Source organism: Schistocerca cancellata, chromosome 1, assembly GCF_023864275.1.
Source record: "Schistocerca cancellata isolate TAMUIC-IGC-003103 chromosome 1, iqSchCanc2.1, whole genome shotgun sequence".
Taxonomy (NCBI): Eukaryota; Metazoa; Arthropoda; class Insecta; order Orthoptera; family Acrididae; genus Schistocerca; species Schistocerca cancellata.
Window position 1 is genome coordinate 155,498,322 of NC_064626.1, and position 24,553 is coordinate 155,522,874.

The 24,553-nt window shown below is 41.8% G+C and overlaps 1 protein-coding gene across 1 annotated transcript in view; it reads right to left on the minus strand.

Annotated features, from left to right (window-relative positions):
* Positions 1 to 24,553, minus strand: part of LOC126167427 (protein KIAA0100) — a 296,899-nt gene that overhangs the window by 158,777 nt on the left and 113,569 nt on the right. Inside the window, exons 16-17 of the mRNA XM_049920476.1 lie at positions 20,038 to 20,206; positions 2,265 to 2,635 (exon numbers count right to left, since the gene is read on the minus strand). Of these exons, the coding sequence (XP_049776433.1) occupies positions 2,265 to 2,635; positions 20,038 to 20,206 (540 nt within the window). The remainder of the gene's footprint in view (positions 1 to 2,264; positions 2,636 to 20,037; positions 20,207 to 24,553) is intronic.

Below are 24,553 nucleotides of genomic sequence, written 5' to 3' on the forward strand. Positions count from 1 at the left end.
ATTTAGTATTGGAGGGCAGCGTGGAGGGTAAAAATCATAGAGGGAGACCAAGAGATGAATACACCAAGCAGATTCAGAAGGATGTAGGTTGCAGTAGGTACTGGGAGATGAAGAAGCTTGCACGGGATAGAGTAGCATGGAGAGCTGCATCAAACCAGTCTCAGGACTGAAGACCACCACCACAACAACAACAACAACAACAACAACAACAATATAATCACAGTGACATTTTCACTTATTCACCAATTTCTGAGCATCCTGCTAGAACACTGCAATAATGTAACTTAATGGATACCAAACCAGATGTTTTAGACCAAAAGTACCTGTAGGTTAGGGATTAAATCTGTAAATATATTATATGATATTAACAAAATTACTCGTGATTTCTTTTCCTAGTTAACCATGTTCTTTTCTCAATGATTTTAATCTCTCCCCCTCCCCCTCTCAATTGGTGATTAATCCCAATCTGACCTTACAGTCAACAGTATTAAAAAAGACTTTTGAGAGAGTTACCTCATTTGCTTCTAAATTACAAGGGGGATACACAGATAGGCTAGTACTTAGGGGGAAAAAAGCTATAAACAGCCTTCAGAGTTGTTAGTTCCCAAAGCTGATTACAGTTTTCTTCTGCTTTTACGTACATCTGCTCACAGTACTTGGAGTTTTGTCTCCAGAAGGTAAGTACATGTCAGCCTCTCTGACTTCTTGTAAGTGTAACTTTTTGTTAGATGAATTTTCCTTCTGATATATTATTTGTTGCTCTAACTCTTCATACATACAGTTAATCTGTAAATTTTCCAAATTGCTTCTTCATGTATAATAACACTACTAATGTTCCAAAGGAGACTGTCAAGTTGGGATTTCAATTTACGAGGGCATTTCGAAAAGTAAAGATACACTAGCTCGCAGTCCTTAAATAGAACATTTATTTAGGGAACGTCTGTTACATCTCATTAACTGGATTATTTGTCATTTTTCGACATAGTCACCCCCGTTATACAAACATTTGTTAAGTCGGTGCACAAGCTTTTGTACCCCACAGTCATAGAAGGTTGCCACCTGTTGTCAGAACCACATTTCAACTTCATCTTTGATCTCTTCATCGTCGTGGAATGATTTTACACCGAGATGTGACTTCAGGTAACAGAAGACATGAAAGTCGGTTGGCGCAAGGTCCGGGCTGTATGGCGGATGGTCCAATACATCCCATTTGAAATGTTTGGGTAGTGCTTTGGTTACGAGTGCTATGTGAGGCTGAGCGTTGTCATGAAGCAAGCGGACTCCACTTGTCAGCATTCCCCTGCATTTCTTTTGAATTGCCCTTCGAAGACGTTTCAAAGTCTGGCAATGTGCAGCAGCATTAACTGTCATTCCAGGAGGCACAAATTCCAACAGAAGAATGCCTTGTCTGTCCCAAAAAACAGAAGTCATGATTTTCTTCGCTGAAATTGATGTTTTGCATTTCTTGGCTTTTGGTGAATTCGAATGGCGTCATTGCATTGATTGTTGCTTGGATTCAGATGTATGGTGATAAACCCACGTCTCTTCACCTGTCACAATGTGATCAAGGCACTCATCACCTGCTTCAGCATAGCATGTGAGGAAGTCAAGTGCAAAGCCCATCCTTTTCTTTTTGTGTTCTTCCGTTAACAGTTTTGGAATCCAGCGCGCACACAATTTCCTGTACCCTAACTTGACAGTCACAACATCATAAAGAGTTGTCATTGACACGTTCGGTATGATATGATGCAATTCTTTCAATGTGAGACGTCTATTCGCACGAATTCCTCCTCTGTTCTCCGAAGAAGGGCATCAGAGATCACAGATGGCCGACCTGTTCTTTGTTTGTCATGAACATCGGTCTACCTTCAGAGAAATGGTGACACCATTTCGTTACATTTTGTCGATTCATAATGTTCCCATAAACAGAAACAATTTCTTTGTTAATATCCACTGGTCGCTGATCTTTTGCATGAAGAAAACGTATGATGGAGCGCACTTCGCATTTGGTGGGATTCTGAATTGGCGCAGTCATTTTAAACACGACCTACTCCAACCAGAAGCAACGTTCAACTGCTGAATGTGAGAAAAGAAAGCTAATGGTTCAAGGTTAACACCAGTGTTGCCAACTTGCTCGCCAAGACACTTCTGTTCCTCTGGTGTATGGTGTATCTTTTCTTTCCGAAATACCCTCATATATCTAAGCATACAGTATCTTTTAAATCAAAATAAGTGCCTTAAAAAGCTAACCTCACTAAAATTACCTGTCATGGTCAATTTCCTTCATAACCCTAACCACATTCTCAGTTCCATGGATGGACAGATCTGCTAGTGCCAGAATCTCAACATTATTCATAATCCATGCAAATAATCTGGTACGTGGTGGCCCAGCTCGTGCCATCTGCTTTGAGCGTTGTACATATATCTCAGCATTCCTCTTGTTTAGACTGGCATACAGCTCTTCTATTTTACCAGCTGGCAACAGTAATAGGCTTTTGTACAGTTCTTCCACTTTTGCATCAAGCATCTTTTGGCGCCTGAGACTTTCTTTGTACTCATCTTCTAATAATTCATAGTTATCTCTAAGCCGTACTTCAAATGGATCATCACCCATCTCAAATGTGAATTCATTTACCTGTAAGATTTAAGGGGTAAGTATTAGGTACCAGTATGTGAAAAGCCCCAGAAATAAAGGAATCAAAGGTAGTTCACAATACAGATTCTATAATTACCAGCAGATATAAATTCATGTGCACTAGTTTTTACATTTATAACAACAAATATATCTGAAAATGTACACTGAAATATTCTGACTGTACTTCTCTATAATGTGCTGAGAGATTTACAATAAATGCTTGATTACCTTCTAATGACAAAGACTGATATAAACACACACACACACACACACACACACACACTCTCTCTCTCTCTCTCTCTCTCTCTCTCTCTCTCTCTCTCTCTCTCTCTCTCTTCTAGGGTTAATATCATACCAATAACGAGGTTATTATAAACGGGGCACAACTTACATTTGGGAAAGGCATGAGAGGGAGCTGGCAATGTCTGTCGTCCAATCATTCACTTTAAGCAATTTAGGTCACTATAAAAACCTAAATCAAAAGGAACTGAAAGATATTAAAATGCTGCTCTTCTTGGATGGGACTCAAGCATCATAATGATGGCACCACTTTCTTGTTGCGAAATACGGAGTTAATGAGGGTAAAAAGTTATATGTGTACTGTACTAACTGAGGCTTTATTTCTTACATAAATTATTTCTTACAGTACAAACTAGGATAGGTACTCTCAGGATGCAGGTATCAGATTATTTACAAATGTTGCTAATGAGATATTGTTTCAGTTTGTTTTTGACTTTATTTCGACTGTCAGTTTCATATCTTCAATTCATTAAAGATTTTTTAAGCAGGAAAGTTATACCACCACTTGAAACTTAACGGGAATATATCACAAAATTTTTGCATCGAGACACTGTTTAAATACTCAGAAATTAATTTACTTAAGATCAATTAGCACCATCTTATATAGTACTAACAAGTTATTGTTTTAGTCATCAATCTTGAGAATGGTACAATGCAGCTCTCCATGGCAGTTTACGTTGTCCATGTCTTTTCATATAGCTTAACTGCTGTGCCCTACATAGGATGTATCCCGGCAACCTAACCCTTCTCTTATACTTTTAATCAAAGTAACTTTGTCATTGGCTTTTGAGCATGTCGAGTGGCACAGACCAGCCACAAGCAAACGAAGTTCTTCCTCTAGCACAAATTGATCACTATGTTGCCTGTTTGGTAGGTACTGGTACAGCCTTGTCAAATGTGATGGCTATTCCCCACCACTGGACTCTGTCAATCAAAAAGTTCTTTTAATTGAGGTATAGTCAAATTATGGCATAAAGCTCTTTCATTCACTACTCAACACAGTAAATCTTCATTGCTTATTTCATCTACCCTTCCAATTTTGAGCATTTTTCTATAGCACTTTAATGCAAAAGTTTCTACTCTCTTCTTGTCTGTATTGTTGATTTGATTTGTCCATCTGCACTGCTTATAACCCACATATCACTTTCATATAAGGCTACACCCGAAGTGATTATTTTCAGAAAATAATTTCTAACACTTACTTTTATATTTGATAATGATATATTTCTCTTTTTTAGGAACGCTTTCATTGCTGCTGTCAGTCTAAATTTCATAAGCTCTCTACTTTAGCAACCGTCAGTTACTTGGCAGCCTAAACCAAATTTCCTCAGCATCATCTGATTTAATTTGATGGAGATTATCAATTCAGTTTTACTTTGGTTCATGTACATATTTTAATCTCTTCCCAAGACACTGTCAATTCCATATAACTGATCTTCCAAATCCATTGCTGTTTTTGGCAGAACTACAATGCCATTAGCAAATTTTAAAGTTTTTTTTTCTTCTCCCTGAACTTCAGTTCCCTTACAAAATTTATCCTCGATTTCCTTTACTGCTTGCTCACTACACAGATTGAATAAGATGAGGGGTACATTACAGCTGTGTTCCATTTCCTTCTCAATTAACAAGTAACAAATAGTAACATGAAACTGTTATGAAAATTTTCTTTCGAGAACGAATTACCAAAATTACTAGTGGCTTAGGTGATGCAGTAGCAACAGCACTGCGTATGCACATGTATAACCGACATGCTTCATTATGATGGCAAGAGACATACTTCATTGTGATGGCACAGAGTAAAGCCCCCTTTTTGCTGAGCGATACCATGGTTATAAATTAGATTTCTGTCTTGTTATGTTGATATATGTTTCATAATAACATAACTCACGAGTCAACTGCATCTATGAAATACTATCTTTTATAAACATTTTTAAACCAATCACACTGAATGTATATTTTGCTGAATACAATAAACTGTAATACTATGCCAACATAAAATTCCATATTTTCTATGATTTAGCATATATCTACATCTACATCTACATCTACATCCATACTCCGCAAGCCACCTGACGGTGTGTGGCGGAGGGTAACTTCAGTACCTCTATCGGTTCTCCCTTCTATTCCAGTCTCGTATTGTTCGTGGAAAGAAGGATTGTCGGTATGCCTCTGTGTGGGCTCTAATCTCTCTGATTTTATCCTCATGGTCTCTTCGCGAGATATACGTAGGAGGGAGCAATATACTGCTTGACTCTTCGGTGAAGGTATGTTCTCGAAACTTTGACAAAAGCCCGTACCGAGCTACTGAGCGTCTCTCCTGCAGAGTCTTCCACTGGAGTTTATCTATCATCTCCGTAACGCTTTCGCGATTACTAAATGATCCTGTAACGAAGCGCGCTGCTCTCCGTTGGATCTTCTCTATCTCTTCTATCAACCCTATCTGGTACGGATCCCACACTGCTGAGCAGTATTCAAGCAGTGGGCGAACAAGCGTACTGTAACCTACTTCTTTTGTTTTCGGATTGCATTTCCTTAGGATTCTTCCAATGAATCTCAGTCTGGCATCTGCTTTACCGACAATCAACATTATATGATCATTCCATTTTAAATCACTCCTAATGCGTACTCCCAGATAATTTATGGTATTAACTGCTTCCAGTTGCTGACCTGCTATTTTGTAGCTAAATGATAAAGGATCTATCTTTCTGTGTATTCGCAGCACATTACACTTGTCTACATTGAGATTCAGTTGCCATTCCCTGCACCATGCGTCAATTCGCTGCAGATCCTCCTGCATTTCAGTACAATTTTCCATTGTTACAACCTCTCGATACACCACAGCATCATCTGCAAAAAGCCTCAGTGAACTTCCGATGTCATCCACCAGGTCATTTATGTATATTGTGAATAGCAACGGTCCTATGACACTCCCCTGCGGCACACCTGAAATTACTCTTACTTCGGAAGACTTCTCTCCATTGAGAATAACATGCTGCGTCCTGTTATCTAGGAACTCCTCAATCCAATCACACAATTGGTCTGATAGTCCATATGCTCTTACTTTGTTCAATAAACGACTGTGGGGAACTGTATCGAACGCCTTGCGGAAGTCAAGAAACACGGCATCTACCTGTGAACCCGTGTCTATGGCCCTCTGAGTCTCGTGGACGAATAGCGCGAGCTGGGTTTCACATGACCGTCTTTTTCGAAACCCATGCTGATTCCTACAGAGTAGATTTCTAGTCTCCAGAAAAGTCATTATACTTGAACACAATACGTGTTCCAAAATTCTACAACTGATCGACGTTAGAGATATAGGTCTATAGTTCTGCACATCTGTTCGACGTCCCTTCTTGAAAACGGGGATGACCTGTGCCCTTTTCCAATCCTTTGGAACGCTACGCTCTTCTAGAGACCTACGGTACACCGCTGCAAGAAGGGGGGCAAGTTCCTTCGCGTACTCTGTGTAAAATCGAACTGGTATCCCATCAGGTCCAGAGGCCTTTCCTCTTTTGAGCGATTTTAATTGTTTCTCTATCCCTCTGTCGTCTATTTCGATATCTACCTTTTAGTCATCTGTGCGACAATCTAGAGAAGGAACTACAGTGCAATCTTCCTCTGTGAAACAACTTTGGAAAAAGACATTTAGTATTTCGGCCTTTAGTCTGTCATCCTCTGTTTCAGTACCATTTTGGTCACAGAGTGTCTGGACATTTTGTTTTGATCCACCTACCGCTTTGACATAAGACCAAAATTTCTTAGGATTTTCTGCCAAGTCAGTACATAGAACTTTACTTTCGAATTCATTGAACGCCTCTCGCATAGCTCTCTTCACACTACATTTCGCTTCACGTAATTTTTGTTTGTCTGCAAGGCATTGGCTATGTTTATGTTTGCTGTGAAGTTCCCTTTGCTTCCGCAGCAGTTTTCTAACTCGGTTGTTGAACCACGGTGGCTCTTTTCCATCTCTTACGATCTTGCTTGGCACATACTCATCTAACGCATATTGTACGATGGTTTTGAACTTTGTCCACTGATCCTCAACACTATCAGTACTTGAGACAAAACTTTTGTGTTGAGCCAACAGGTACTCTGAAATCTGCTTTTTGTCACTTTTTCTAAACAGAAATATCTTCCTACCCTTTTTAATATTCCTATTTACGGCTGAAATCATTAACTTTTTCAAATAGTTCGGGTCTGTTTGTCACCAGAAGGTCTAATATGTTATCGCCACGAGTCGGTTCTCTGTTTAACTGCTCAAGGTAGTTTTCAGATAAAGCACTTAAAAAAATTTCACTGGATTCTTTGTCCCTGCCACCCGTTATGAACGTCTGAGTCTCCCAGTCTATATCCGGCAAATTAAAATCTCCACCCAGAACTATAACATGGTGGGGAAATCTACTCGAAATATTTTCCAAATTATCCTTCAGGTGCTCAGCCACAACAGCTGCTGAGCCAGGGGGCCTATAGAGACATCCAATTACCATGTCTGAGCCTGCTTTAACCGCGACCTTCACCCAAATCATTTCACATTTCGGATCTCCGTCAATTTCCTTCGATACTATTGCACTTCTTACCGCTATAAACACGCCTCCCCCTTCACTGTTCAGCCTGTCTCTGCGGTATACATTCCAATCTGAGTTTAGGATTTCGTTACTGTTTACGTCTGGTTTCAGCCAACTTTCTGTCCCTAGTACTATATGGGCGTTGTGATCGTTTATTAATGAGAGCAGTTCTGGGACCTTTCTATAGACGCTCCTGCAGTTTACTATTAGCACATTAATATTGTTATTCCCTGTTGCATTTTGCCTACTCCTATCTTGCCGCGTCTCAGGAGGCGTCTTGTCGGGCCTAGGGAGGGGATTCTCTAACCTAAAAAACCCCCATGTGCACTCCACACGTACTCCGCTACCCTTGTAGCCGCTTCCGGCGTGTAGTGCATGCCTGACCTATTCAGGGGGACCCTACATTTCTCCACCCGATAGCGGAGGTCCAGAAATTTGCACCCCAGATCTCCGCAGAATCGTCTGAGCCTCTGGTTTAAGCCTTCCACTCGGCTCCAAACCAGAGGACCGCGATCGGTTCTGGGAACGATACTACAAATAGTTAGCTCTGATTCCACCCCGCGAGCGAGGCTTTCCGTCTTCACCAATTCCGCCAACCGCCTGTACGAACTGAGGATGACCTCTGAACCCAGACGGCAGGAGTCATTGGTGCCGACATGAGCAACAATTTGCAGTCGGGTGCACCCAGTGCTCTCTATCGCCGCCGGTAGGGCCTCCTCCACATCTCGGATGAGACCCCCCGGCAAGCAGACAGAGTGAACACTGGCCTTCTTCCCCGACCTTCTCGCTATTTCCCTAAGGGGCTCCATCACCCGCCTAACGTTGGAGCTCCCAATAACTAATAAATAATATGCAGAAATTCATCTAATGTTGGTGGAGATTTATGAAGCTGCTGCTTCATTTTTATCTATTATGAAGTCTTGCAGATGATCCTCATGAAGAGCATCCCAAATCCACAAACAATAATGTAACCAGACCATTGGCAATGACAGATGTATGAAGTATGTCAGAACATAGGTTAGTCAGAACACAGGCTATAGGGCATTTCATATGAGCAATTAAGCAAGAGATAGCTATGTGGAAAGTGAGTACTGAATTTATTGAATGTCAGCCGAAAGTAGACTAAAAGAAAATGGTAAAAAAAAAAAAAAAAAAAATATGAGGAGCAATCAAATCAAAACAGAACACCCACCACAACAGGACCATGGAAAGTATCATCCTAAATTAATCTTCACAGACATTTAGACATTTATTCCACTTGGAGATGAGACAATGAATTCTGGTTTCGTAGAATGTGGTCAGCTGGTGATGGATCGACAACCACATCCACTCTCAGAGTTGCTTGTCTGATTGAGACTGATGTCCATGCATGTTTTTCTGCAGTTTGCCAAAGATGTAAAAATCACTTGGCGAAAATCCAGGCTGTACAGAGGTTCTTACAGTGTTTCTCAACCAAATCGCTGAAATATAGCTTTTGTCCAATAGGCAGTGGGGGTGGGGGTGGGGGTGGGGGCGGGGGAGGAGGTGTTTACATCCGACAGCATTCCAACAGCCCAAGGGTAAATGGCAAAGCCAACTGTGGAAACATCTCCCATCTCCCCAGCCAATGACATCCAAAGCTGTTCAAAGTTCTGGTAGTGTCATGATGACTTTCTTCTTCAACTTCAGGAGCCTTTTTGCTTGTAGAGTTCCTGGAATGTGGAACCACAATCAATGAGCTGCACTACAAAGACACTTTGATAAACTGCGATGTGCCAATAACTCAAAATGCCCAGGAATGCAGTTGAACAGAATCATTCAATTGCACAATGATGTCCTCCCCACTGCCAATCAGACAAATGTAGTGATGTGGCTGGGACACACAGCAACATCCTGTGTACAGCCTTGATCTTTCACCATGTCATTTTCACATCTTTGGCAATCTGAAGAAAGAAATGCATAGATGTTTCAGTCAGATGGGGAAGTGTGAGAGTGGGTGTGTTTTGGATTTGTCAGCCACCGAAGCATTCTACGTAACAGGAACTGATCATCTCATCTTGCAGGGGATAAAGGTCTTAACTCATATGACGAATGCTTTTGAATGGAGCCATTCCATGGTCCCTTCATGACAGGTGTTCGGTTTCCATCTGACTGCCCCTTAAAATCTAATGAATTTGTTACTGAGGCTGACAGAAAAAACAAAGATGCCAGCAATAAAAACAATTGGGGGAGAGAGGATGGGGTCCAGCATCTAAAAGTGATGTGGATTTCATCTGCCAGAGAGATTTTGATTAGTCTATTTTGGAATGTAAAAGGGGTTTTCGTTACTGATGTCACAAAAGAAAAGCAGCAACAAGCAAATTCTACAAAGGTTTTCTGGTTTGTCAGGACAATGTACCTGCCAACTAGGGCACTCTGATAAAACAAAATCTGAGGGATCTGAAATTAGAGCTGTACTCTCATACACACTACTCATGAGAATTGTTCCTTCCTGGCATTCAGTTTTTCTCATATCTGAAGAAATTTGTGGTAAGAAACATTTCGAGTTCAGTGAAGAACCACGGGCGTTGTTGAGGTGAGGTGAGGTGGCTCGTGTTCCTTCATGATACAGGTAGCTGTACTGCAGGTGCAGCCACAATGAAGGGATATCTGTGGAGAGGCAGGCCAAATGGCCTCTTTTAGTAATTGCAGGGGAAACAGTCTGAATGACTAACTGATCTGGCCTTGTAACGTCAGTGAACATAGCCCTACTATGCTGGTACTGTGAATGGCTGAAACCAAGGCGTAACTATAGGGCATGTAGCTCTACTGTGTGGTTAAATGTTGGCAGCATACTCTTGAGTAAAAAATTCTGGAAGTAAAACAGTTCCCCACTTGGTTCTCTAGGTGGGAACTACTGAAGAGTATATCATCATTAGGAAAAACAAAGCTGGTTTTCTACAAATCAGAACATGGAATCTTAGTTCTCTTAATCGAGGAGATAAGCCAAAGAATTTAAAAAGGGAAAACTAGATACAGTGAGTATTATTGAAGTGCGGTGGCAAGAAGAATAGATTTCTGGTCAGATGAGTACGTGTTTATAAGTACAGAATCAACTAGGAGTAATGCAGGAGTAGGTCTAATAAAGAATAAGGAAATGGAAATGTCTTGTGGCTAGGGCCTCCCATCGGGTAGACCGTTCACCTGGTGCAAGTCTTTTGGGTTGATGTCATTTCGGTGACTTGCATGTCGATTGGAATGAAATGATGATAAGGACAACAGAACACCCAGTCCCTGAGCGGAGAAAATCTCCGACCCAGCCGGGAATCAAAACTGAGCCGTGAGGTATGACATTCCGTTGCGCTGACCATTCAGCTACCAGGGATGGACAATAAGGGAATAAGAACAAATGTGAGCATCTATGAATAGCTTAATTAAAGCTTAATTGTAGCTAAGACAGACATAAAACCAACATTCACTGCAGTAGTACAAGTTCGAAAGGCAAGTAGCTCTGCAGACGATGAAACAGTTTTAAGTATCTTTTTGCCATGTGGGGAAAATAAAAGTGGTCCAGAAAATATTTCCAGGGTATGTGGTACTGACCCTCGTTAATGAACAGGAGAACTGCTTGTCACAGAAAATGCTGGAAACTGAGAGTGTGATGCATCAATTGATTGCTGTCATATATATGCACATGCACATCTCCCATATGCTCCATCCTAAGTACTTTACTGTGTTGTTATATTTGGATGAGTGACGGGAACACTCATGTTCAGTGATCTATTAAATGTGACACAAAATGATGCTCTTGATAAAACTGCTTTGTTCATTGTTGAGTGTTATGCAAACCACAACTGATGGAACTGTCTGCGCAAGGGTTTAAGATGAAGCGTTTTAGCAAAATCTCCAGTGAAGTCCGCAATACAAAACTTAGTGTCAAAATGGTGCAAAATTGGGTCTGTAACAAATAAAAATTGTAACTATCATAAAGAATTCAAATGGCAGAAAACACTGCTGGAGTGAAGGGAAGCCGGGAACAAAGTCCAATGAAATCTCACCTTGTTTGTCTGTGGAAAAGGGAATTAAGAGAACCTTCATGTGTTGAGTCTTGCCAGTGGTTTGTGAGAAGTGGGATCAGGACTTCTGGATACTCAGTTTTTCATTTGTTCAGACAAGGGCTGGTTCAGCCTGTTGGAGTTTGTGAATGAAATGTTTGCTTTTCCAAAAGTTTTAACAGTTTTTTCTGAAACAGTCATTGCTTCTTTTCTTCTTTAAGCTTTCAGCAAATGTTTGTTTCTGTTGAGATGTAGTAGCATTTTCCCAACAGTGAAGAGTGTGCTTCTCTGATTTAAGATTTTTTTTATATTATTTTCTTTTCCCATCCAATTTGATAATTAAATCATCTGCAGAATATTGATTTTTACCTTAGATGTGCATTTATAGCTGTGTGACTCATACTTGGCAACACTACACATAGAAATTACAACATAGAACTGAAATAACTCTATTCACGGGAGAAGAGTTTGTGTGTGTGTGTGTGTGTGTGTGTGTGTGTGTGTGTGTGTGTGTGCACGTTTGTTTGGATCTGATGAGCACCCAACAGTAAGGTCATCAGCGCCCTTACACTTATGAAAACAAATGAGTGTGGAGATGAACTAAAAGTGTTGTACACGCATGCACTTGAAACGACCATACAGTCACACTGTGTCACATGCACTCTCACATGAACTAAAACCAATTAGGAGGGAAGAGACCTAACCAAGAAATTAAAACACAGAGAAAACAAAACACAGAAGAACAAAAAGAAGAGCACAGGGAAATTTGACTGGCTGACCACTTTATATATATATATATATATAAAAAAAATTTAAAAAAAAAAACCTAGGGTGAGTCAGCTACCCTTTGACACATTAAGAACATCTCCCTAAAATCTTGTTTAAAATGTTGGACAATTCAAAAAACTTTAAAACCCTAACCACATTCATTTCATCATGGCAGATCCACCAGCAAATCCGCCAGTTGGCAAATAAAATGCAGTCCAATAAAATAAGGCGCACCGTGATCTGCATGCCACAAGCAACACACATTGGAAGGTCCTCTAACTGGAATAAGAATCCATGTGTCATAGGGCTGTGGCCTATGCAAAGACGAGTAAGAAGGATCTCATCCCACGAACAAGGCCAAAAACTTGAAAGAAGGGGGTGGTCACGGGGGAACAGACCGAGAAGACTGTAAAAGAAGTCCCAACCACAACCAACCTGCCCCTGCTCCAAGATGTAGAACCTTACATCTGTAAATAAGTCAGTCTGGGTCCACCACCACAATGTGGGGGTGAGACGGGTATGACCAATGCGTAAATAGTGTAAAACAGTGGATTCCTTCCAAGAGAAGCGGAAGGAAGAGCGCCAAATTGCAGTAGACTCTTTGATTGTGTGGAGTTTATTACTATGAGCAGTAGCACTCCAGATGGCATTGCGCTTTTGGGCAAAGAAAGTTTTGACGTAGATCCGCATATCTGCAGCTGGAATCATGAAAGGATATGGGGGTAAGTATCTGCTTCCCTAGCCTAACAGTCAGCCAGTTCATTTCCTGGGATGCCCACATGATTTGGGACCCAGAGAATGATGACTGAACAGGACAGGTGGCACGCTCAAGGGCAGAGAGAAGGTCGTGGATAGCAGAGACCAAAGTGTGACAAGAGTAGCATCAATTGATAGCCTGCAGGCTGCTCATGGAGTCTGAACAAATTAAAACACTGTGGAGGGAGGCCTGAGAAACAAAAATGAGGGCTATGCGAACGGCTAGAAGCTCTGCTGTGAACACACTACATAACCCCAGCACTAAATGGTGTTCGAAGCCAGTAGGAGGCGTGAAAGCATATCCCACTTTATCAATTGTCTTAGAGCCATCAGTGTAAAAGATGGTGACACCCTGGAACCCTGCAAGGATGGCACATACAAGACACCGGAAAACCAGAGGAGCGACAGATATCTTAGTACCCTGGAATAGATTGGTCCTAATCCGTGGTCTAGGCACCATCCAACGAGGGCTAGGGGAGGAAAGATATGGGGTGCAGTTCAGTGAGTGGAGATGGAGATCTTGACATAGGGAAGTGAGACACATGCCAACTCGCAATCCCACCCATGGGCAGGTGTTAGGAGGGAGACAAAGAGCATAGGATACACAGGGTGGTCAGGGAACTGGCAAATGGTGATTGCATAAGAAACAAGGAGTTGGCTCCATCGTATGTGTAGAGGGTGGGGGTTGGGGTTGTTTGGGGAAGGAGACCAGACAGCGAGGTCATCGGTCTCATTGGATTAGGGAAGAATGGGGAAGGAAGTCGGCCGTGCCCTTTCAAAGGAGCCATCCCGGCATTTGCCTGGAGCGATTTAGGGAAATCATGTAAAACCTTAACCAGGATGGCCGGACGCGGAATTGAACTGTCGTACTCCCGAGTGTAGAGGGGGAATCCCCGCTTGTGTGAGGAGGCTATCAATGGGACTACTGCAAACGACACCAATAGCCAGATGCACCCCACAATGATGGACAAGGTCAAGCAGTTCCACAATGGAAGGAGCTGCTGAGCCATAAACCTGACTACCATAATCTAGTCTGGACAAGACCAAACTACAGTAAAGATGCAGAAATGTGGAACGATCTGCACCCCAAGATGTGTGGACCTGGAGATGGAGAGCATTAAGCTTCTGCATACATGTAGTCTTTAGGTGGTGAATGTGGTGCAGCAATGTCAGCTTGTTATCAAAAATAAGGCCCAAGAAACAAGACTGTGCTACAACATCGAGGAGCTGGTTACCTAAATAAAGTTCTGTATCGGGGTGTACTGTAGGTCGACAACAAAAACGCATAACCTGCATTTTGGAGGGAAAAAACTGGAAGCCATGGGAGGTGGTCCATGCAGAGGCCCATCAGATGGCGCCCTGGAGCCGGCACTCAGCAGATGCTACCGAGTGGGAGCTGCACCGGACGCAAAAATCATCGACGTACAATGCCGGGGGTAGCCAGAGGCCCAACAGAGATCACGAGTCCATTGATGGCAGTGAGGAAGAGTGTGATACTTAGCACAGAACCCAGTGAAATATTGTTCTCCTGAATCCAAGGGACGCTGAGTGAACTGCCAACTTGAACCCGGAATAGGCAATGAGATAAAAACATGCAAATAAAAATCAGAAGGGGACCACAGAAGCTGCAGTCATGGAGGGTAACTAAAATGTGATGGAACCAAGCCATGTCGTATGCCTTATGTAGGTCAAAGAAGACCACGACAAGGTGCCAGCAGTGAGTGAAGGCCTGTCAGGTGGCTGATTCCAGTTGGAGTAAATGGTCAGTTGAAGAACGTCCTGCCCGGAAGCCACATTGATATGGGGACAAAAGGCCCCAAGATTCGTGTACCCAACATAATCTGAAACTGACCATGCTCCTGAGCAGTTTACAAAGTACATTTGGCAAGTTAATTGGACGGTAGCTGTCAAGAGACGTTGGCTTCTTCCCAGGATTAAGAATGGGGATAACTGTATTGTCTCGCCATTGTGACAGAAAAGCACCTGTGAGCCAAATGCAGTTGAAGACCCTGGGGAGATGTTGCGTCTGGGGAAAGTCCAAGTGTTGGATCAACTGGTTGTGAATGTCTCAGGAAGAGACAAGATCCTGAACAATTCCCATTCAGTGAAGAGTGAAGTATAGGGCTCAGTATGGTGCAGAATGAAACAGAAGGGGAGTCTGTTCAACTCTGCGGTTCTGCCAGAGAAAGGTAGTAGGATATGAAGAGGATGCTGAATCTGTCGCAAAGTGTGTCATGAGGTGTTCTACGAGGACCAACGGATCAGTGCACAGGGCACCTTGGAGGTTAAGACCCTGGACAGCTGACTGTCACTGGCGGCCCAGAAGGCTTGGACCAAATCTGCAATGAAGAGGCATACATCCCCAGGAAGGAAACTTAGTGCTCCCAGCATTCCTTTTTACTCTGCTTAATAAGGAAATGAGCTTTAGCATGGAGACGCTTAAAAGTGAGGAGGCTGGTCTGTGAAGGGTGTCACTTAAATCACAGCAGCAACCTTCGGCAGGCCTGGACAGTGACAGTGACATCCTTGGTCCACCACAGTACTGGTCGACGACAAGGGAGGCCTGTGGACATGGAGATGGCAGTACCACCAGCATGAAGAATAGTGGACGAGATGCCTTGCACAACTACATTGATGGAATTCGGGAGGGAGGTGTCGAAGTGTACAGTAGATGTGTATAAAGGCCAACTGGCCCTGCGGAATTCCCAATGTGGGTGCCCATATGTCTGGTGACAGCAGGGTAACAATAGAGTCAGCAGAAAGTGGTCACTGTCACAAAGGTCATCATGGGTTGACCAACATAGGGAAGCCACGAGGCCAGGGGAAGAGATCATGAGATTGATAGCACAGAAGGTGCCATGAGCAGCACTGAAATGAGTAGGGGAACCATCATTGAGGAGACACAAATCGAGGTCCGTGATAAGTTGGTCACGTGATAAGTTGGTCAATTAGGGTACCCCTAACCATTGAAGTGACACTTCCCCACAGTGGGTGGTGAGCTCTGAAGTCCCCAAGAAGGAGAAATGGGGTCAGGAGACAGTTCAGCATAAAGAAGTGGCCTATCTGTAGGGAGGTAGACATTGCATATAGTGATTGCCAGAGTCGTTTGCACTCGAACCATTATTGGTTTCCAAGTTGGTACGTAGGGGACTCCAGTCACTAGTGACATCGGGGAAAACTGAAGTGCAGACTCCACGAGATGCTACCCTGGGGCTGGCACAGTTCTGACAGAATGCCAGATAACCACAAAATGTTGGAGAGTGGTCATTACGGAAATGCGTTTCTTGAGGAACAAGACAGAATACAGAATAGGATGAGACAAGACGTTGCATTTCTGGTAAGTGATGATAGTATCCATTGCAATCCCACTGGATGATAATGTGGTGAGAGTCCAAGTTAGACATAAAGAAGCTGAGAGGAGGTTGTGTCACTTGGTCAGTAGTCGTCACTGACAAGGATGGGGTGACATCCAAAAATAAAATGTCAGACTCAGGTTGCAAGGGGGGAAATAGCACCTCTGGAGGCACCGGTGATGCCTTGTCTTGGGATTTATGTTTCTTCTTCTTCCCTTTTAGAGGTGGAGCATGGCAGGGCACAGACGGAGGATAGGTGTCTGCAAGATCTGGAACCAAAACAGAGCAGGCGACCTTGGAACACACAGACAATGCATCTCGTGACTGAGTGGAGGTAGGAGTCTTCTGGCCTGAGAGATGCCGGGGAGAGGGGTCCCAAGAGGGAACCCGATTACAGGCTAGTGCCGAAGAAGGGGGCCACTTCTTTAGCTGGGGAGGGGGAACAGCTACTGGACGGGAGGCCGTGGGAACTGCAGGGGAGGGGGAGGGGGAGGGGGAGGGGGAAGGGAGAGGAGGACAAGGCTGGTGTAAGGAAGAGGAAGGAGCAGGAAATCAAATAGCAGAGGCAAAAGTTTAATTTAATGACACAGGTTGGAGTCTCTCATACTTTTGGTGAGCCCCAGCATAAGACAAGCGATTTGTTGACTTAAATTGTTGGATCTTATTTTTTTCTCTTGTAAGCTGGGCAATCCAGTGAGTGAGGGGAGTGGCAGTCAGCACAACTGACACACACAGGTGGCAGAACACAGGGGCTTTCCTCATGGAGATGGTGTCCACAGTTGCCACCCAGAGGGACCGCTGTACAGTGGGAAGACACATGCTGGAAAAACAACCACCGAAAGCACCACATAGGCGGAAGGACATATGGTTTCATGTCACATCTGTAGCATGTAAACTTGACCTTCTCTGGGAGGGTGTCTCCTCGAAAGCCAGAATGAAGGTGCCAGTATCAGGGCGCTTGTCTTTCCAACCCTTCTGCACACATTGAACAAAACGAATGCCACACTGCTCCAGATTTGCCCAGAGTTTTCATCAGTTTGCAGAATGAGGTCCATATGAAAAATCACTCCCTGGACCATATTCAGAGATTGGTGAGAAGTAATAGACACCAGGACATTGCCAAGACGATCACAGGCATGAAAAGCTGTGGATTGGGTGGCAGAAGCAGCTTTGGTCAACAGGGAGCCCAACCACATCTTACTAAGAGACTCCGCTTCATCAAATCTGACCTCGATATTTTCCACAAAAAACAATGGCTTTGTGGTGGTGAATGTGTCCAACCGTCCTAGTACAGATGAGGTAACAGGGAAAGGGTTTCATCCCAAGACAGTGAGCCTGGCTTTCCTCCCATGGTGTAGCCAGGGAAGGGAAGGCTGCCAGGTCATATGAAGCAGCATTCAACGATCCACACCATTTGAAGAGATGGCCAGGTTTTTTGCAGCTTGATATGCTTCATGTGCCAAAAATCCACCCTGATACCACCCTCTCCAACCAGGGGCTTTCCCCATGGGTGCCACTCAGCCACAGCAAGGGCCATCTGGCACAGTGGCCATTGCCAGGAGTTCTGATGCTCCAAGAAGATAAGCAAACACTCCTTGGCATGCATGGGGAGGGCACAGCTCAGGTATCAATAGTGTGATGCCTGTGTTGTCAGGGAGCTCAGCCATATGGGTACATATGGACTGGCTACATGTGCTGGTGACCTAGAAGAGTGGAAGGAGGCTACAATGGGAAAGGGAGAGGAGAAGGAAAGGGGAAGAGGAATTCACACCGTAGATGCTAAGGAGGGAGTTCTTCCTCCAACAGCTCACACTAAAAATAGGAAATTTTGAAGTGGAGGTCAAACCTTATGTAGGGATCTTAATACCAAAAAGTATGAAAGAAGAAACAAACGGAACAAAATTGTAACCAATACAGGATACCAGGTGGATAGCCACGTCGATATAAATCAGAACACCAAGAGAGGGGGTAGGAGGGGGCAAAGGGGAAGGTGCGAGGATAGGGAGGGAGGGCTGGGTGAAGGAAATGCATGTGGGTCCTTCCCGCCAACACCAGCTTTTCTGAATCCTATGTTCCTGTAACTCTCCTGGTCTCAGTTTTCGTTAGTCATTGTCCTCAGCCATCTAGCCCCTTTCCTATTCCCATTCCAGCACTAGACAGCCCTCTACTCCACCAATGCATCCAGTCTTTTTATTTCTCCCTTTTCTGCCACTCCCTCTCTCCCCCACCCTCTGTCTAACCTCCCAACTGCACCTAGCTGCCCTAACCTCTCTCCATCTAATCCCTGCATGCTCCCCAGCAGCACTTCACAGTCCCCAACCCCTACCCTGTTATCCTTGGCCCTCCCTGCACCAATCTCCCTCCTTGCCCCCACCCAGTTGCCCCAGATACTGTGCTCTGTGTGTGTGTGTGTGTGTGTGTGTGTGTGTGTGTGTGTGTTTGACGAAGGCCTTGTTGACTAAAAGCTTGTTTTGTGACAGTCTTTTTGTTGTACCTATCTGCGACTCAGCAAGTTTGCTATATAGTGAGTAGCAGCTATTGTTCTCGTAATATTGTTCCATTCCATCCTGGATTTTTCAGAGGTAATACTTAGTGTTGTATTTGAGACTCCTATTCAAGTGGTTAGAGGAATGTGATGTAAGAAATTGAAAATGTGGGAGATGTGAATTTTATCGAATAGGTATTAAGCTGGAAGACTAGCAGATACAATGCCTTAGTGACTTCATATCTTGCCCACAGTGTGAAACAGTATAGCTGTTAAGTAGAAAAAACGGAATTAATGTACAAACATAAGCAAGTGAGAACATGTGACTCAGTGGTTATTAGAAAATGTACATAAGTGCTAGCAAAGTCAGATGAATAATGTACAAAGTGATACTGTGAGTGGAGGAGTAAATAAATATTCAAAATAACTGTACATAAACTACTGTCTATGTCCCAGCAAATTATGAAGATGAATTTTCTTTGCAGAAGGGAGGAGATTGTAACAGAATAACCATAGGAAAACCTTAAGCAAAAGTCAGAGCCCAGAACTGTAATAGCTGCAGATGCTGTGCTGGTAACTGAACTGCATGATCAACTCCTGTGCCGTCAGACCACAAGCACCGGAATCAGACCGCAGCCCGATGTCATGCAATCGACACAGCCTGGCCGACTTGCTTGTGTGAATGTGTGTTTGTTTTTTTCTGATGGAGGGTTTCCCCAAAAGGTCAATTAGTAACAGTCTTTTTTTGTGCCAGTCTGCACCTCAATGTGGTGTCTTTTAGGTGAGTAGCAATCTATCCTTTTGATAATATTACTGAACTTTAATTATCACCACCCTGTATTTAGCATACTTGTCTTTTCTCTTTTTTGTACATAATATCAATATTTTTTCCTGCACATTTTGTCCTCATTTTCAAAACAGTGATCATGAAAACTGGTATTCTGTCAGCACTCCAAATGCATGGCCCTGGCATGGAATGCAGTAAGCAAGTGCGCGCACTTGTGTGTGTGTGTGTGTGTGTGTGTGTGTGTGTGTGTGTGTGTGTGTGTGTGTGTGTGTGTGTGTCAGAGAGAGAGAGAGAGAGAGAGAGAGAGAGAATACTCACCTTTCTTATTAAGTTTCTGTGTCTTACACTAAAAAGTCAATTTTTTTGCATAGTTACCTTTATGATTAAATCAGGAGGTAATGGACTATCGACAGTAAATGATTTTTTCTGCTTTTTATGCACAAGCTTCAACCACTTGAAGTGACTAATAAATTCATTCTGTACTGTCTCAGCAAAAGAATGATCATATGGGAAAATTGCTTTAAATGATACTATTGTGACACACCTGAAAGAATAAAAGTAGTTTATTACAATGATTTAAGAATGTCCTTGCCTACATTCAATGTAAGACATGAAACTGGAAAGTTAAAAATACAACAAAAGTACAGGGAAAAATTGTTAATGGAATATACAAGCTGGTGAATTTTGTGAACAGGATCACAAATATGAGTACTGCTTCTCAAATGCCTATAGAGGTAATTACAGTTCACGGAATAAGTAAAAAGGTTGCAGAGCCAAGGAAATTTCTTCAAAACAATGACTTCAGAGTGAACAAAGTGGCAAATAAAAAGAGAAAAAGCAAACACTTATCACAATACGGTTCTTTAACTTTTGTCTCCTCTGAGTCAGAATTCTTGTGTAATACTGACACTTCACTTTCGTTTGCTTATTGATGTAGTTAAAGAGAATGTAGATGAACCTCTGCTTCATTTAGTTTTTAGCATCGATAGATGTTAAAAGTGCAATACCAACTTTGATATCATTCTTAACTAAGTTGAAGGTGGCATTCACTATAATTTTATATACATTAAAAAAAACTAGAACTATGCCATAATCAAGAAATAAATGCATTGCTGTCTGTGAAAACTATAATCATTATTCATATTAGGCCCCCTTTGAAAAAAATTAAATTACACAATACTCATAACAAGAATATATTTTAGAATGCAAGCTTCCATGGCCAATATTTGTATTACTGTTGCTATTTCTTTTGTGGGCATAAGGCTGTGGTCCAAGATATAATTCTCTGCCATTTTGTGTGCCAATGCTGGCGACATCATCAGATGCTTTAAAGACTCAGAATGCAGTTACAGTCCAAGGGAAGTTCAGCAAGCTGAACTGGGCTAAATAAAACAAATAGCACCAACTCTTCCCCACTGCAAGCTCCATAACATATGTCAGCGTGATGCAGCGATCTTAAGCAGTAGTTTGATGATGTCACAAGCCAACTGTTGAGTGGATGAGTGTAAACAGTTTGAATGTGTGCGAGACTGTAATACCTTTCTGAGTTGTCAAAGCCTCTGGTCAAGTCTTTAGCACTGGAAGATAATATATTAGGCAGAGTATTTTACCTTAGAATGCAGCCTAACTCCCATAAAACAAGCATTAGCAAGAATATATTATCACATTTTATAGCTGTCTGAAAACAGGCAGCATAGGAGGCCATTACTAACTGTTTTGCATGACACAAAGTGGGTCCTAAGGTATGTACAAAATTTATTGGTAGTGAATGTACTTGGTAACTACTTAAGTTTCTCACATTTTTACACAAACATAATGTGGAAGATGATGGTGTCGCCTCCTGTCCAAAGACTGGTTTGATGCAGCTCTCCACATTAATCTATCCTGTGGCAACTCTTATTCATTCATTCATTCATATCCTGTAGATTTCACCAATAACAAGAACCTTCAGTGATGTCTAAGGAATCAATGTATATCTTAACAAATGAAAAGTGAGCCATAAAAATTTAATCTGTATACAGTATTAACAACAAACTACAAATATATTGCTTGATGCTATTTGTGCTTATGCCAGTTAAATGTAACAAAGTAAATTACAAACAAAATTGCTTAATGTAGTCAAATCTTATATCTCTTCTACAATATTTACTCCTCATGTTTTCCTCCATTACCAAATCAACTATTTCTCGACACCCCAGAAAGTGCCCTATCAGCCCACCTCTTTTTTTACTCAAGTTGTGCCATACAGCTCTTCTCTCCACAACCTGATTCAGTGTCTCTTACTGACTTAAGTGATCTACTCATCTGCAGAACTTCTCAAACTTTGTTTCTTTTCTTCTCTGGATTATTTATGTCCCTGTTTCACTTCCAAAAGGCTTCACTCCAAACAAATACTATAAGAAAATATTTCCTAATCCTTAAATTTATATTCAAAGTTATCATATCTGTATTATTCAGAAAAGCTTATTTTACTATTACCTGTCCTCTTTACTTCTGCTATCATCAGTTATGTTACTGCCAAATACTTTTCAGTTCCCACAGCATCATCTGACTCAAATTCACTACACTCCATCATCCTTGTTATTTCTTTGTTGATATTCCTCTTACAACCTAAGACTCTATTATCTGTCTTTGATTTACTATCAGCCTATGTTTTTCTGTCCTTTAAATGGCACCATAACCAGTTGTTTAACATTGTTGGTCACAGGTGTGGTTGTGGCTCACTGATATGGATTGATGATCAGGAAGCTATAAGATCTGTCTCAGAGGCTCTGACGCCCTACCAAATGGATCCTAACACAGGAAAGATTACCATCTGTCATCTCTGTGATTACTTCCAGATTGCAAGCCTACTCATATGAGCTTGCTTTGCCAGTCATTTAAACAACACCCACCTGTTACCTAATAAATAATCATTTACCATATACCAATCAAGAAGGAATTTTAGAGAGCTTTTCAAAACAACAACAGTTAACTTCTGTATGAGTCTGAGTTTCCTACTTTAAATACTTTCAAAGATATTTAACATTACCTAAAAACATAAATTTAATAATTTCCCACTGACATGTTAATATGCTTTCGTAAATGCAACAAAGGATGATTTGAGACAAACACTTTGTTGTTAAATAGTTTATTAAAAACTGTTTGGTTCACAACAGTGTAAGTTAAGCAATGATTCAATTTTCAAACTGTAGTTATTTTCAATGTTTGATGATATTATTTTCATATGTTATGCCATCAGAGGGAGTGGGATGGTGAATATAACATGTAAGTGATTTATGGACCTTGAAATTAGTTTATAATTAATGAAAAAAGAATATGTAACTCAAGCAGTGTAATCAAGCAATGAATCACATATGTGGTATGACACACTTAATGTGAAGTAATCAATTTAGGATCCTAGAAGCATAATTTTTACTTCTGTCCTTATGGATTGAAAACATAAGATTTTTTTTCAGTTTATTTAATTTTTGGAAAATACTTATCCTGGAAATATGTTAAAGTTAACTCATAATAGGGTACTAGTCAAGGAAGGAAATTAACATATTGTGTGTATGTGTGAAAAACTCTGAAGCTGATTGGCTACAGTATGTTCCAACCAATTCAAACAGAGAAGAAGACAGATTTTTGTGCACAGTAGTCTCAATAAGTTATAATTAGGTCTCATTGAGTGTGGAATTATTTGGTTGTTACTGTGATTTATTTTCGTTAAGAAGAAGAGTCTTTTGGAAAAAGATTGTGATCTGGTGTAATACCATTTTTGGAAGTTTTGAGAATATTTCTAACATTCTGCCTGATGGATGGAAAGAAAAGGAAAAGAAAAAGAAAGAAGAAAAAACTATTCACGTCAGCATGGTGTTCCATGCAGTCTTAACTCCAAACATCAGGTTACTGAATACAGTGTAGTATTGAGCAAGCACACCAAAACTGATGTCCAATGTTGACTTAACCCCTTACATGGAACATCTGCCTGAGAGGGTGCATGGGTCTGGAATGAAAGCAAGTTTTCCAGTGTAAATTGACACAAAGAGGCATGTGACCTTCACTGCACTAAGACAGAATACCAAATAAGGCTCTCAAAGCCAGCTAGAACCACAGGGCAATTTTAATCTCCTCTAGTGGAACAAACATACTCACCTCTCAGATGGATGTTCCATTCTAAGGGTTAAAAACCATTTCTTGACAGTCAAAAGTTGTGGTTCTTTAAACAGCAGGTTGTAAATTCTGTGCTTATGCTGACTAATACTGACAGATCTGACATTCAAAAGAACATGATAGTACAAATTAAAAGCAAGCAGATGTTTCTACTTCAAAAACTGTGTGTCAGAGTGGACTTAATAGCAGTCTGTAGACTGTTAAAATAACAATATAGGACAAACATTTCAGACAGGAAGTTATTTTATTCAACAGCCTCAATTAGACCTATAATAAAGAACCCTGTGTGCAGTAGGTAAGAGAACATATTATACACCCTGCTGATATGTACAGTGCAGTCTAGCTTTTAAATGGCCTTTCCAGGTTGTACGAGGTGCATTCAAGTTATGAGGCCTCCAATTTTTTTTTTTTTCCGGACTGGAAACAGATAGAAACATGCGCATTGTTTTAAAATGAGGCCGCATTCATTGTCAATACGTCCCAGAGATGGCAGCACCGTACGGCAGATGGAATTTTACTGCCAGCGGCGAGAATGAGAACTGTTTTAAATACTTAAAATGGTGACATTTTCCTTACTTGAACAGCGTGCAATCATTCGTTTTCTGAATGTGCGTGGAGTGAAACCAATTGAAATTCATTGACAGTTGAAGGAGACATGTGGTGATGGAGTTATGGATGTGTCAAAAGTGCGTTCATGGGTGCGACAGTTTAATGAAGGCAGAACATCGTGTGACAA